Source organism: Pituophis catenifer, unplaced genomic scaffold (genome assembly GCF_029215685.1).
Source record: "Pituophis catenifer annectens isolate HBS135680 unplaced genomic scaffold, rPitCat1.0.hap2 SCAF_6, whole genome shotgun sequence".
NCBI lineage: Eukaryota > Metazoa > Chordata > Lepidosauria > Squamata > Colubridae > Pituophis > Pituophis catenifer.
This window is the reverse complement of record NW_027256886.1, coordinates 96,138,733-96,154,981: the sequence shown is the minus strand read 5'-3', so window position 1 is coordinate 96,154,981 and position 16,249 is coordinate 96,138,733. Positions and strand designations below refer to the sequence as shown.

Below are 16,249 nucleotides of genomic sequence, written 5' to 3'. Positions count from 1 at the left end.
CACAATCTCATCCCTTCTTACAATCTCCTCAAGAAGAAATTCTATTATATTAAAGTCAGGTTTCTGTGACTGGAGAGTTAAAACTTGTTGATGTAATTTATTAATGGGGGAATCCCCCCCCACTGCCTGTTTGTCTAGTTTTATAAGTCTCAGTGCCATTTTTCCACGCAGACAAAATTTACTGGAAAAGAGAGAAAAAAAAAAACTTTTTTCCAACCAAGATCAATATCAAATCCTCAAAGAGAAAAAAGAAAAAAGAAAAAAAAAACAGAAATGAGAGTGAGATTTTGCCTTCAGTTACAGCCAAAAGTATTCATTCTGCTACTTTGTAATTGAAAACGGAAGGAGTTTCCCTTTCAGCCTCTCTTCAAGCCGCAGCAGCAATCGCCATTTTAAAAAAAAACTTTTTTCCCTTCACTTCACTTCTTAGGCAAAATAGAATAAAAGGAATACTTGCGCTTCAGGATCAAAGGTCCAGCTCATATCTTCTTTAATTAATTTATTTGACAGATTTACAGGCTTGCTTTTGCCCCCTAGCTCTGCGTGTAGCAGAGATTTCCCAGAGCCCGGAGCGTCGGCTGGGGATACGGGGAGTCTCTTCCGCTCCCTCCCAAAAGTAAATAAAAAACTTTTGGGATTAGGCAGAGGACTCTACCCACCCCAGCCGGCTCTATCTCCGTTTCCTAATGGAAACGGAGTTTTTTCGAGCCGCCATTCCGCTGAGAAAGGCGGCTCTTACAGGCAGTGGGTTCGACGATCCCAGAGGAGCGTCCAGCGGGGACAAACAGCAAACAGGAAGTCCCAGAAGTAGGAAGGGTCTTATCGGAAATGTTTTCTAGTTCTACAGTTACAGTCCTACCCTAGACTCAAATTTCTTCTATCTGCTCATAGTCTTGGTAGCAGCTTTTCCTCCTGTCCCTCAGGGGCATTTTCTTGCCTTGTTATAGCCTGAAGTCACCCTACACCAGGGACTACATTGCAGCTAGTCAGTAACTGCTACAAAACACCTGGATATTGAAGGATAGGCTGAGAAGCTTTGATTTTTAGAGGCTACAGAGCCTGTGAAAGAGTATTCTTTGAAGCTGCTTCAAGAACAAAGGCCTTGTGCAATCGATAACAATTTCAGGAAGGCCACAGGGACCTGTCAACAGAGAGAAAACGTGGCCTGAAAGTAAGCAGTACATGGTAGACCCTGGGGAGTGCTGAGCCAGAGGGGCAATCATACCGTTCCACAAAGGCTTGTGTTCCTTGAATTATATGAGGTGGCTTTTTTTAATGGCAGTTGTGACACTAGGTCTGAAGTTGAGCCTGGATCTTACTTTAGGCCCAGTCTCGGTACCACTGTCACCATTGCTTGGGATGAGTGGGGAAGGGTTGTTTTCTGTTTGTAGGGGAGCCATGTGACAAGCTAGCATTGTCAACTTTTGGTATTTTCCAAATTTTTGACACTCCAAGGGCATTACTAATCTACATACACACAACTCTTTTGTTTCCAGCCAATCACCTAGATTTTTCAGCTGTTTTTGACCTTTTGGACAAACACATTTTGTTTTCCCACTTGTTGGCCAGGAACTCGATGGCTGATACACTCATAATAAGACATTCATGAGGGAATAATAATTTTAAAAAAGCAATTTCTATTCCAAATGTGTGCCAGATCCCCTGGTCCTTGGTTCATAGCCTGATTATTTAATGGTTGTACTACTATACCAGTTGTGGTTGAGCTTCCATTTCCGTTCTTGCTTAAATCCAAACAAATTTTCAACATTCCATGCTTTTTTCAAACTTCTCTTCTAATGCACTAGCTTCCAATATAATCACATTATTAATTCAGCCTTGATTTGAAGCTTCAGACCTTCTGTATAGGCATTTGTGCAGGTCTTTATGATTTATGTATTCCGTATTTGTGTGGATGAATAAGTGAGTTTGTCATCCAGGAGCTATTGTCTAATTTATTCCATAGGAATGTAGCATCTTGTTTTCAGATTGTTAGATACTGGTGTAGATTTTTATGAAATGGACTGATGTTTTCATAAGTATCTAAATTAATCTGTACATAGACACTGCTGTCCCCCCCCTCCTCATGTACTTTATATTATTTTGTAAATGTCTTAACTATAGACATTTGAGTCCTTGGAGATAGGGCGGCATACAAATTTTATAAAATAAATAAATAGACTCAAGACAATACTATAATTATATATGAGTAGTATTTTTATTTGGCTTTTCTCAAGAAAATGGGCGTTGGCACTTACCTGATACGCCTCTTCTCGGACTGTCGGGCACGGCAGTCAGGATGGGTGGTGACTTGGTAGAGTTGCTATTGGACCGGGTTAACTTGAAAGAAGGAAGTCCCTCCTCCTGCCTGCTGACTGACAGTTTTGAGACGAGGGAGTAATTACAGGGAGACGTGTCTAGGGAGAGAAACCAACAACATTAGAAGACCCCAACCCCCTCCCGGAGGAGCTAGTGCCGGGACCGGCCTCCCCACGCAGGGTGGGGCTGACTGCCATGCCCGACAGTCTGAGAAGAGGCGTATCAGGTAAGTGCCAACGCCCATTCTCCTCCAGTCGGGCACGGCAGTCAGGATGGGACATACCAAAGCCATGTGTCCAGACGGGAGGGAGGAGGCCGGTCCCAAGCTAGGAGGTTGAATGGACGCCTTGGAGGACTCTACGGCCGAAGGCCGCATCCGCCGACGCAAATGTGTCCAAGCGATAGTGGCGCACAAAAGGGGAAGGCGATGTCCAGGCTGCCGCCCGACAAATTTCTTCAATGGAGGCTCTGGTAGACCATGCTGCCGAAGTGGCCGCGCTCCTTGTCGAATGTGCAGTTATTTTGCGTGGCACCGGAAGATCCGAGGCTTCATATGCCGCCGAAATGCACGCCCAAATCCATCGCCCCAAGGTGGTAGAGGAAATTTTAGATCCCAAGGTAGCTGGTAAGAAGGATACGAAGAGGGCGTCCGAACGCCGGAAGGTAGCCGTGCGGGAAACATACACCTTCAATGCTCGACGGACATCCAGGGTATGCCATCGCCTTTCAAGAGGATGTCTAGGGTTAGGGCAGAAGTTCGGGAGCACCACTTCTTGAGCCCGATGGAAAATAGAATTTACTTTTGGGATGAAAGAGGGATCCAATCTCAGTACCACCCGATCCTGGTGGAAGATACAGAGCTCCTTACGAATGGACAGTGCTGCCATTTCAGAAATCCTGCGTGCGGAGGTGACAGCCACGAGAAAGGCGACCTTGAAAGAGAGGTGTTTCAAAGAAACGTCCCTTAGAGGCTCGAACGGAGGAGCCGTAAGAGCCCGGAGGACTTTGGGCAAATCCCAAGAAGGGTAGCGGTGGATTGCAGGACGACGGATGTTGGTAGCACCGCGCAGGAACTGGCGAATCAGCGGGTCCCGCGACATTGGTTCCGACGAGGAACCGGACAGGACTGTGGAAAGGGCCGCTACCTGTCGTCGAAGCGTATTAGGAGAAAGGCCAAAGACAAAGCCATCTTGCAGGAACTCGATGACGGAAAGAACTGATGCTGATGGCGGAGAGATACGCCGCTTTATACACCACAGAGAGAAAGCTCGCCAGGTAGCGTCATAAATGCGGGTGGTCGAGGCCCGTCGTGCTGCCTGGATGGTTGAAATAGCGCCGGCCGAAAGGGGAAGTCTGGTCATAAACTCCCGCTCAATCGCCACGCGGTGAGATGGTACCAGTGCGGATCTGGATGTTCCAGCTGTCCCTGCTTGAGAACTAAAAGGTTGTCCGGTATCCGCCAAGGAGGCGCCACCGACAGCAATCTGAGATCTGCGAACCAGGGGCGACGGTTCCAAGAGGGAGCGATGAGAATCAGTTCCGCGCGTTCCTGGAGTAACTTCCGTACCACTCTGGGAAGTAGATTGACTGGGGGAAAGGCATAAAGAAGTTGATTGGCAGGCCAAGGGCTCCGCAGGGCATCCACCGCCTCTGCCCGAGGACAGGGAAACCTGGTGAAGAACCGAGGCAGCTGGTGATTGGTGGCACTGGCGAATAGGTCCACCGTAGGAAGACCGAAACGGCGGACCAGTTCCTGAAATAGTTGAGGAGAAATGGACCATTCTGAGTGGTCGACTGGCGACCGACTGAGGGAGTCGGCTGTGCGATTCAGAACTCCGGATATGTGGGCCGCTTGTATTGACGCTAAGTGGCTCTCTGCCCAGAGGCCTAACCGTCGTGCTTCCTTCATCAGAGCTTTGGAGCGGGTGCCCCCGAGACGGTTCACATGCGCCTTGGCTGTTACATTGTCGGTTAAGATTAAGACGTCCCGACCTAATACTTGGGTTTCGAAGGCCTTTAGAGCCATGAAGATGGCCCGCAGTTCTAGCACATTGATGTTCATCCCTCGTTCGTGCGATGTCCAACGGCCCTGGGCCAGGTGGGGCCCCAGATGAGCTCCCCAGCCGGACAAGCTGGCATCTGTTGTGATTTGGAGACGGCTCGGTTCTCGGAACCTGGAACCCTTCAGTAGAGCTGCTGATGTCCACCAGGACAGGGACCGTATCACCGAGGGGGGAAGCACCAGTACCGTGGCCGAAGAGTCCCTGTGTGAGCGTTGGAAGGGCAGCAAAGCCCATTGTAAGTCCCTACTGTGCAAACGGGCCCAAGGGACTATCCCAAAGGTGGAGACCATCTTGCCAAGTAGTCGGGATAAGACTAAGATAGAAGAAGACCCTTTGCTCTGAACTCGGCCAGCTAACCCTCTAAGGCTGTCAACTCGGTCAGGAGATAGAAACACCTCCGATGACAGGGTATCAATCACCGCCCCCAGGTGAAGGATCCGGGTAGAAGGAGATAAATGGCTCTTAGCGACATTTACAGAGAAGCCATGAGACTGGAGAATTTGAAGGGTCCTAGATAGGTCAGACTGTGCTTGCTGTAATGATCTTGATAAGATCAAAACATCGTCCAGATAAAAGGACACTCTAATTGGGAGCATGGCTACATAACCCATAAGGGCCGCCATGATTTTAGTAAAGGTTCTTGGGGCCGAGGATAACCCGAAGGGCAAGGCCCTATATTGGTAATGTTTATTGTTGAAACAAAATCTAAGGAATTTCCGGTGATCGGGAAGGATAGGGACGTGGAGGTAGGCCTCAGTTAAATCCACAGAACATAAAAAATCCCCCTCCCGAATGCCCAGTAAAATTGACTGCAAGGAGTGCATCTTGAACCGGCGGTAAGTTATGTGCCGGTTCAAGGACTTCAAGTCCAGGATAGGACGCCAACCCCCTGAAGACTTTTGAACTAAAAATAACCTAGAGTAAAACCCTTGACCTAATTCGGAGGAAGGCACTGGTTCGATTGCTTTTATAGTTAACAAGTGATGGATCGCCGCAGAGACCAGGGGCCCTTTGGCACTATCAAGGGACACTGGACAACGAATAAACCTATTAGGTGGACTGGACAAAAACTCTAGGGAAAGGCCGAATTTAATGGTATCCTTTACCCATGCATCAGAAACCGTATCCTCCCAGGCCTGGGAGAAAAGGGCCAGACGACCCCCAAGTTCCTCTCGTGAAGAGCTACTGACGAGACCGGCGAAAGGGACGGCCCCTACCGCCTCTCTGACCTCTCTTGGGGGGATACCTGGGGCCTTGTCTGACCTGATTATCGTGAAAGCTCCCACGTTGTTGGAAGGCGCGATGGGACCTCTGCTGGAAATAGCCGTCTGAAGCTCGAAAGGACTGTGTACGAAAGGAGCCCGATGAGCGACCGTCCGATCTTCGCGACATGGCTGGTAATATCTTCCGGTGATCCCGGGTCTCGATTAGAAGAGGTTCCAGAGCAGGGCCAAAGAGCTTGTCACACGAATATGGGGCTGAAGCCAGGCGCCATTTACTACGAACGTCGGCTTGCCAATATTTCAGCCAAAGCAGCCGTCGAGAAGTGACCGCGGAACCAATGGCCTTGGCAGAGAATCTGGCTGCAGACAAGGTGGCATCCGCAGAATACTCTACTGCAGCTAGTATCTTGTTAATGTCATGGTGTGTTCTCACCTCAGAGGCCGGAATCCGTTCCTGCAACTGCTTCAGCCATAGGATCGAAGCCCGGTTAAAAAACGATGCAGAGGATGCAGCTTGGACGGACCAGGCAGCCGCCTGGTGGCCCTTGATGAGAGTACGTTCTGCCTTTCTCTCCTCCGGACGTAGGGATTCCTCAGCGGGACCCGAAGTAGGAGAAGGGGAGGATAAAGCCGCCACCGGAGCATCCACAGAAGGGATCTGCAAAAGAGAAGCATACTCCGCCGCCAAATTAAATAAACGCCTATCCAGGCTGTTAGGGATTGGCCCTGTACTGGGATTCTTCCATTGCCTCTGCAAAAAGTCTGTAAATAACTTAGGGGCTGGAACTATCTCCGTTTGTACCGTAGGCACGTCAAATAAGGAAGAAGAAGATGTGGAAGTCCCAGGTTGAGGTTGGTCTGAGGCCGCAGGGAGGCCAAGTCCTGTGGTGATCTGGGCCTTGTGTAACAGAGATCGGAACATCTGCGGCCGGAACAAACCGACAAAGGAGGGTTGGTCAGGCTCTAAGCCCTCATCCTCCGACAAGTCATTATCTATGACGGCCTGGTCCTCCTCCCCTGACAGTGATCCCTGGCTGTCTCTAGACGGGGAAGCTGCCCTAGCAGGGGCCTGAGAAGAGGCCTGCAAGGGTTGAGAGCTGACTGAAGGAGCCCGATGGCTCAAGTACTCAGAAACTTTAGAAGATGCTCTCTCCTGTAACCCCTGGGCAATACCCTGTCGTATAGAATCAGCGATTAACTGAGCTAAGGCAGGGGTAACATCCAGCTTCTGACTTTGAGAAGCCTGTAGCTCAGGATTTCCGGTTTCAGTAGAAACAGCTTTTGGATTGTGAGACACTTGGGCAGGAGAAACTACAGAAGTCTCAGTCGGAAAAACTGTGGCTGTGTCAGGTACCCAGGAATCCTCCGTAACAGAGATATCTGGAGAGAGAGGAGGTATTGGGTCGGGTTGTGGTAAGGCCTCATGCCTGGAAGAAACCTGAAGGGACTTTGAGGAATCCTCTGGAAGCCCTTTAGAGGAGGAAGCTGCCTTATTACAAGCTTTTTCCATGGCCTTGTGTCTCCTCCGTTCATCTCTGGACATAGGCTGCTCTTGAGAAATACTAGCTCTAGATTTTTTAGATTGAGAGCCAGAGGAAGATTCCCCTTCAGGGCCTCGCTGTGGGTGAGGGCGTTTCCCCTTCTTGCCTTTAGTAGAAACCCTAATATCAGCCATGAAGAAGGCAGAACAAAATGGCCACCGGGACAAGGCAAATGGCTCAAGGTAGTGACACAAAATGGAGGCTGAATTAGCCAAGGGCTCCCAAATGGCCTGTCACTCTCAGTATGGACTGTACTCACTGCGCCCAAACGAGGCTCAAAGGTTAGGGCAATACAAAGGAAGGTGCTAGCCAGCCGGTCGTAGCACGTTAAAACAGCGCCGAGGCCCCCCACACGCCTATCCAATTGAGCCGTTCTCTGTCTTCAGAGGCTCGCGCCGTCGCCGCTATCCCTGAGAGCCTCGCTCCGCTTCCCAGAGGCTCCTGATGAAGGCGGTGGGCAAACCGAGTGCTAGCCAGCCGGCAAAGCACTGGAATAGCGCGGAAACGCGTCGCGCTAGCAAGCAAGCCGCCGGGCGCTCGAATGCTGCAATTAGCGCTCCGTCGGCTGCAGGGCAGAATGGCCGACGCGATGGAGCGAACTCGTGCGCGTGGCAGGTGGATCGCCAGCCGGCAATTTCCACCTAGCGAGGAGGCAGCGGAGCTAAGCAGCTGCAACGCTGAGAGATATTCAGACTCGCTTGTTTTTCTGCCTTCTGACGAATTTCGCCCTTTCTATAATCAATTCCTTTTTTTTTTTTTTTTTTTTAAAGATAAGACTGACAGAAGTCTCCCTAAACACGACCGGTCCTGACTCGACCAAGTCGAAAAACTGTCAGTCAGCAGGCAGGAGGAGGGACTTCCTTCTTTCAAGTTAACCCGGTCCAATAGCAACTCTACCAAGTCACCACCCATCCTGACTGCCGTGCCCGACTGGAGGAGAATAAATTTATTTTATCAACACAGATAGCTGATAGCAACATTGATAAATGATAAGTAATAGGATTTAAGTAACAGAAAGAAATAGAAGAAGAATTTATGAGGCTTTTGGCCAAAGGGAAGCCTATTTATTAATTCAGTAACCCAAATTACTAAGGAGTACTTCATACAATTATGTTCCATAAGTGGAAAATACGGTTCACGTTTGTATGTAGCTAGTATTTTTAATGATTTAAGCATGTAATATGCGAATCAGAAATGGTGTGTAAGAGGGAAGAAATTACGAAGTGTATCTCTTCTAGTTCTTATATTGTAAAATGGCTATGGGTTTTTCACCAAAACCGAAATAGTATTTTTTTGTCCTTTATCAGACCAAACACTAAGAATCTCATTTTTCATCTCAGAAAGCAAACTTTCAATCCTGAAAATTAATTCTTCCATCTTTTGTCATATGAAAATCCTGTAAGACAGAGGCACTATTAGAATCTACAAATGAAGGCTTCATTCTTCTCTAGTCACAACAAAACATCCCCTGTCCTACATCCTGGCACCACAGTCCCTAAAAGCAAACAAATTCTTTGTGACTTGTTTTGTTCCACTGGCAAGTTTTCCCCTACCCATTCCATGAGCAAAAATAAACAAGCTCCCAATAAAATTTATTCATCAGTTTGGTAAAAAAATGCAAGGATTATGCTCAACAGATGTCAACACGGGAACAGATAAAAAACTTATTATGAGCTCCTACAGTCATTAAGAGCATTGACTTAAATAAAGAACGAAAATTCATGTTTGTGTTTATTGGCAATGTTATAACTCAGATGACAGTAATGCAAGCACACTTTATCTGAATAACTAACAGGTTATGGTTATGGCAAGTTGTGGACTGAAACTAGTATGGGTACACGTATATAAGTAAGCAATATAAGTAAGACAATTAACCATTGGAGAATGTAAGATTAATATTGAGGAATAAGATATTCAAAATATAAATAACGTTTGCACATATAAGAACAGCCACTTTATATATTGATGAACAACAAGGAGAGTGGGGGACTGAAGGAGAAAATATTTTTTCACTTATGGGTTCTCAAGTTTTATTTATAATTCGAAAGCAAGTTACTATAATATAAAACAATAATTAACTTAAATTAACAACTGCCTTTAAATGTCAGCTTTTATAAACTACTTGAAAGACTAAGGAAACATTTTCACTCAAAACAGGCTTTCTGTAAGAGATCACAACTCTCAGAAAACTCTAAAAGTTAAACAAAAGAGAACTGACAGATAAAAACAAAGCAGTATTTACTCCAGTTTTTTATTTCCTCATAAATTACATGTGGAATCTGAGGGTTGGGAAGGATCTTCCATATAGTCCAACCCAGGGGTGAAATCTAAATTTTTTTGCTACTGGTTGTGTGGGCGTGGCTTAATTAGTGGGCGTGGCTTGGTGGTCAGGGGGCTGGGTGGGCGGGGCTTGGTGGTCAGGTGAGCGTGGCCAAGTCAATGTTACTTCTTTGCCCTTTTTTAACCTACAAAACACAACACAACACAACTGGCTCACCCACAATATAAAAGCAGCTGTGCTAGACCCAAAATGGCCCCTGCAATAAGCAGGAACCTCACACAGCCCCAAAAAGCCCCAAAAAACAACTTTCACACTTTACACACAAAATTCCACATACAGCTTTGTGAGATTTTGTGTGTTTGTGTAATTAGAGTGAAACACTACAGAAACACACTAAATCTCAGAAAGCTGCACAAATATTATTTTATTTTAATTTATTTTTATTTTTATATAAAAGCAGCTAAATTTAAAACTTCCTAAACTTTAAATGACTAGGTCTAAAAAAAGAAAAACTAAAAAAAACCCAATTAACTGTTTTTTTTTAAAGCTCCCAAAGGGGAAAAAACTTACCCAATAGAACAGGGGTCTCCAACCTTGGCAACTTTAAGACTTGTGGACTTCAACTCCCAGAATTCCTCAGCCAGGAATTCTGGGAGTTGAACTCCACAAATCTTAAAGTTGCCAAGGTTGGAGACCCCTGCAATAGAAGGTACAAGGCAGGCAGATAGAGCTGCTCACCAATGAGCTTGATTGCAGGCAGGGAGATTCAGTTGCTTGCTGATGCAATGGATTGCAGGGATTACAGCAAGGCGTTGTGACCAGCAGCTAAGGTAAGCAAGCTGGTAAGCAAGCAAACACCCCCCACCCCTGGGTTTGCTACCAGTTATCAGGCAACTCAGCTGGGATCGTCAGAGCTTGGATCGTCAGAGCCATTTAAAAGAAAAACGCTCTGATGATTGTGCAGGGATTTTTGCTACCGGTTCTCCAAACTGCCCGCTGCCATCGCTACCTACTCGCCCGAGCCAGTCCGAACCGGGAGCATTTCACCCCTGGTCCAACCCCTTTTCCAGTGCAGGAATCCTTACAGCAACCTGGGGAAATGGCTAACTGGAAGCAGAGAAGAACTAATGAAAAAAGATCCCACAAAGGGGAATGTCCTCATTGTGAAAGCCTGCCTCATGATCTAGTGAGTATCACCAGAAATTTCCAAGAAAAGATTGGTCAGCCATGTACAGGTATTCCTCAACTTATGACTGGAGTTCTGATGCATACTACTTGACAGAGATTCGAAGTCGCCCCAGGGTCATATGATTGTATTTTTGGCGCTTGATAACCAGATGAATTCATGGCCTTTTGCATCATCCCATGAACATATGAAAACATTTTACAGTGATTTTGCTGAAAACTAACAATTATTTCCAGTTTTTGGCAAAACCAACCACATAGCAAGAATTGGTTTGGTTAATGACCATTGCATTCTCTTAATGACTGCAGCAGTTGCTTATGACCACAATGTTCATTTAAATGACTGCTGCAAAAAAGGTTGTAAATTCAGTCATGACTGATCTCCTTTGTGACTGTTACAATTTATGTCTGCAATGGGCAAGCTCCATTACGGTTGTAACTTGAGGACTACCTGTATCTGTGAAAAGAATCTGGATACTACATTATTCACCCATCCATGTTCCCAGTGGTGGGTTCTAAATTTTTTTACTACTGGTTCTGTGGGTGTGACTAGGTGGGGGGCGTGACTGATTGGGCATGGCCAATATGACATCACTCACACACTCCACGCAGGTAGGAGCGAGGGAGGATCCCTTGCAGGGTAGAGCTGAGGATTTTGTGCAATATCTTCATGATAAAATCGCTCAGATTCGGGGCGGCCTGGACTCCAACTGGGTAGCCTCGGACGGGATGATGGAGGTGAATCTTGAGAATGTTATCTGGGAGGAGTTTGATCCTGTGACTCCCGAGGACGTGGACAGGATTCTGGGGAGGCTTAATGCTACCACATGTTTATTGGACCGGTATCCCTCCTGGTTGGTGCTGGCCTCCCGGGAGGTTACACGAGGCTGGTTTCAGGAGATTATCAACGCTTCGTTGAGTGAGGGCGTCTTCCCATCCGCCCTGAAAGAGGCCCTTCCTCAAGAAGCCTTCCCTGGACCTGGCTGTATTAGCTAATTATCGTCCTGTCTCCAACCTCCGCTTCGTGGCGAAGGTTATCGAGAGTGTGGTAGCGAGACAGCTTCCTTGGTTCCTGGATGAAGCCGTCTATCTAGATCCGTGCCAGTCGGGCTTCAAAACGGGTTACAGCACGGAAACGGCATTGATCACATTGGTCGATGATCTCTGGAGGGCCCAGGACAGGGGTTGCTCCTTTGTCCTGGTTCTCCTAGATCTCTCAGCGGCTTTTGATACCATCGATCATGGTATCATGCTGCATCGGCTAGAGGGGGTGGGAGTGGGGGCCACCGTGTTACGGTGGTTCTCCTCCTTCCTCTCTGACCATACGCAGTCTGTGTTGATGGGGGGGCAGAGGTCGACCCCGAGGTTCCTCACTTGTGGGGTGCCACAAGGGTCAGTCCTCTCGCCCCTCCTGTTTAACATTTATGTGAAGCCGCTGGGTGAGATCATCAACTTAAAAACTAAAAATTAAACTAAACTCAGTCACATGACCCCCCCCCAAGCCACACCCACCAAAAAGGTGGCTAAAATTTCTGGGCCTTTTTGACACTTTTTTTTTTTGACACTCCGGCCGCATATCCACGTCGGGATGCGGTGGGGTGGTGGTAGTCGTCTCGGCTTTCCCTCCATTGCCCTTCCTGGCCGAAAAGCACCCCTCCTCACCTCTGACAGACCTTCCTCGTGGTTACAACCCATTCCGCCACCTCAGGGCAGTGGATTCAGCTGCAGCCCAGACAAGCCGAGGAACTGCGGGGAGTCACCTGCATGTTGCACCTCCCTCCCAGCCTTCGCCCCACGCTTTCGTGCTGTTTTGGGGCGCCCAGTTTACCGGGCTGCCCCCGTTCCTGTTGCGGCTCCAACAGCGGCGGGTTCAGGAGATGCTGGCGGCACGGAGGCGCAGGGGAAGGCTGGGAGGGGGTGCAACACACAGGAGGCTCCCCGCAGTTCCTCGGCTCGTCTGGGCTGCAGCTGAGCCCCGCTGCCCTGAGCCTGCAGATGGAGGCACCCCTCCCCAGCCATATCTTTCCGGATTTGACTTAGAGGCGCAGCTCATGGCTGCTACATTTCGCTGTGCTGCACAAGCGAAGGGGGACACCAGAGGTGGTTTAGCAGCCATGAGCTGTGCTTTCCTCTAAGCACTGTGGGCGGCAGAGGGAAACAAGTGCTTGTCTCTGACAGAGCTTTCCGGATGAGACTTGGAGCAAAGCGCAGCTCATGGCTGCTACATTTCATTGTGTTGCGCTAGCAAAGGGGAAGAAAAAGCCAGTGGAGAGCACAGAGAGCTGCTCCAGTCCATGTGTTCTCCAGATCAGCGGCTGTTTCTCTCCTTTGTTGCTCTTTATGGGAAAGCGTTTGGTGCAGCAAAGTGAAATTTAGCAGCCATGAGCTGCGCTTTCCTCCAAGTCTCATCCGGAAAGCTCTGTGCAGGGAGAAGCACCTGTTTCCCTCTGCCGCCCACAGTGCTTAGAGGAAAGCACGGCTCATGGCTGCTACCGGGCTGCCCCAGTCCGTCGCGGCTCCAACGGCAGCAGCTTTAGGAGATGCTGGTGGCACGGAGGCGTGGGCGAAGGCTGGGAGGGGGTGCAACACGCAGGGGGCCGAGTCTGCTCCCCTTTGCCTCCCCACACTTGTTTACCTGTCCCAGAGAGCTTGGGCTACGCCTCCCTCTGACCCAGCCGCCTTCCTCACTGGTGTTGCTCCTGGGTGAACTCTTCCGCTCTCGTTGTTGCGAAGAAGCAGCAGCTCTGGGTGCGCCAAGCCCGCTTTGTTCTCTTTGAGAGCTGCTTTGCACCTTGTTTGCAAAGTGGCTCTCAAAGAGAAAGAAGCGGGCGTGGTACACCCAGAGCTGCCGCTTCTTCGCAACAGCCGACGACTTCTTCCGCTTGGAGCTCCAAGCTGTGGGGAGTGGGGGGCGGCTGCAACAGCGGCAGCTTTGGGGGGGCTCCTTCCCTCAGTGTTTTGTTTTCTTTTACCTCATCTAGGTGACTTTCTCATTAAAGGCTGCTCCGCACCTTTTGATCTTTCTTGGGCGCAGAGAAAAGCGACCCTGTGAAGGGACTGAGCCTGCTGCTGAACTTGGAAGCCAAGAGGCTTCTTTTCCACCCAGCCACTGGCGTACAGCGCCGGAAAGACCTTCGGTCGCTGCTATCTTCGCGCATGCGCAGCTTTCTTCTCACCGGCTGAAGGACTTTTCAGCACCCTCCGGCCAGGTAGCTAAGAGGCTTCTTTGCTTCGGTCAGCTTACCATACGACGGACGCATCGGGTGGGCGAGCAAGCAGCAACTGGGGGACTGGTTCAGGGATGTGGCCTGGCTGCTGTTACTACCGATTCAGAGAACTAGTTCCTAAAGTTACTACCTATTCGGTAGAACTGGGCCGAACCAGTAGCAACCCACCACTGATGTTTCCCAACAAATTATGTTTAGATAATTTTTTTCTAATTCTGAAGTTTATGTACAGTCATTATAAGTCATAAATAACCTTATTCCCCATTATCTTTTCCAAATAAACAAAGCTGACTACTACTAACACTACTACTTACACGTAGAAGGCAGCCTATCTTAATACACTCCCATTTTAGTTTTGTTGAAATATTTTCTCCCCAAGCAGAATTTTATTTACCCCTACCATGACCTATCATTTTCTAAATAAAAAAACCTTGAAACACTCCTGTCTTTTCTAATAAAGGATGTTCTAGAGAACATTTCTTTGGTTCCTCTCCTTGAGTTTTAACTGGTTGTTTTATGAGCATTCACATTTATGACAGTGTTGGAGCAGGTGCTGTGCAGCCTGTAAGGTACATTTGGCTGTTGTAAATGGTCTCATCCTATGGTCATGTGGTTGAATTTCAGGTACTTGGCAACCTATTTCACAATTACAACCTGTGACAACCAGCGGTAAAATCCGGCCGGATCGATTCAGCTCACATGAACTGGTAGCGCCAGCAGTGGGAGGCTCTGCTCACCCCCCCGGGATGCCATTACATCCCGTTTTTTACCCTCTGCATATGTGCAGAAGGCTCTGCGCATGCACAGAAAAGGCGCACGAGTGCATAGCACATGCACGCTCCCGTTCCCGAACCAGTAGTGAAGGTAAGTGGATTTCACTGCTGGTGACAACTGCCCCACAATAATGTGATCACCATTTGCAATCTTCTCTGCCAGCATCCCCAGAAAATCAATGGAGGGAGGTGTGTTGGAGAAACACATCTCAAATCTGATGAAAATGCTAGTGAAAGCCATCCTTTTGAGCCTTTCAGAAGGACGTTGTTAAGCTTGATGGTTTTCCCTCCCCAAAGGCTCCGGCTTTTGCTAATGTTTGGGGAGGGGAAAACACCAGTGAATGCCAACCTTCTAAAATCCCTTGACATGCTTGGAGGAACGGACATCAAATCGAGTGGAAATGCTGCACAAACAATATACATATGAATACAAAATTATAACTCAATATAACATCAATGTATTTTTGTAATGAAATTAATACTCTTTTTATAGATATAGATACTTCTAATAGTTACATAGATATATATTTGTTGACTCCCATTGAATTCATTCTATCACTTACTTTGAGGGCACAAAATATACAGGAATCTCCCATGCATTTGTGTGTTGTAAGTTGTCGAAAACTGCGTCGAAAAATATCAAGATGCCAGAGTACCTAGAAAGCAAAGTATTGTTACTTTTAATCAATATTCTTCAGAATGTTTTAGGGAAGAAAACTGGTTTTAGTAACATCTGAGAATATAAAGTATAACTACATTTGAAAGCATCTAGTACATACATTCTAAGTAATTCATTGATAAGAAAAATATTTCCATGTAAAGTGAATAATTTTATAATCTTTATTGTGAGTATATAAAAAAATCAGAAAATCCCTTTACTTAAATGTTACAATCTATACATAAAAGGTTTATTAAAAATAAATAAATAAATGAGAAATATTGCGATGTATTAAAATGGATGCAATGCATGGGGACAGAAGAGAGGTGAAGTGACTTCCTGTTTGCTGTTTGTCCCCGCTGGACGCTCCTCTGGGATCGTCGAACCCACTGCCTGTAAGAGCCGCCTTTTTCAGCGGAATGGCGGCTCGAAAAAACTCCGTTTCCATTAGGAAACGGAGATAGAGCCGGCTGGGGTGGGTAGAGTCCTCTGCCTAATCCCAAAAGTTTTTTATTTACTTTTGGGAGGGAGCGGAAGAGACTCCCCGTATCCCCAGCCGACGCTCCGGGCTCTGGGAAATCTCTGCTACACGCAGAGCTAGGGGGCAAAAGCAAGCCTGTAAATCTGTCAAATAAATTAATTAAAGAAGATATGAGCTGGACCTTTGATCCTGAAGCGCAAGTATTCCTTTTATTCTATTTTGCCTAAGAAGTGAAGTGAAGGGAAAAAAGTTTTTTTTTAAAATGGCGATTGCTGCTGCGGCTTGAAGAGAGGCTGAAAGGGAAACTCCTTCCGTTTTCAATTACAAAGTAGCAGAATGAATACTTTTGGCTGTAACTGAAGGCAAAATCTCACTCTCATTTCTGTTTTTTTTTTCTTTTTTCTTTTTTCTCTTTGAGGATTTGATATTGATCTTGGTTGGAAAAAAGTTTTTTTTTTTTCTCTCTTTTCCAGTAAATTTTGTCTGCGTGGAAAAATGGCA

General features: G+C 47.3%; 1 protein-coding gene across 1 annotated transcript in view; it reads right to left on the bottom strand.

The window, feature by feature from the left end:
* USP54 (ubiquitin specific peptidase 54) overlaps positions 1-16,249 on the bottom strand; it is a 148,254-nt gene that overhangs the window by 115,490 nt on the left and 16,515 nt on the right. The window contains exon 2 of the mRNA XM_070945334.1: positions 15,173-15,265. Coding sequence (XP_070801435.1) covers positions 15,173-15,265 — 93 coding nt within the window. The remainder of the gene's footprint in view (positions 1-15,172; positions 15,266-16,249) is intronic.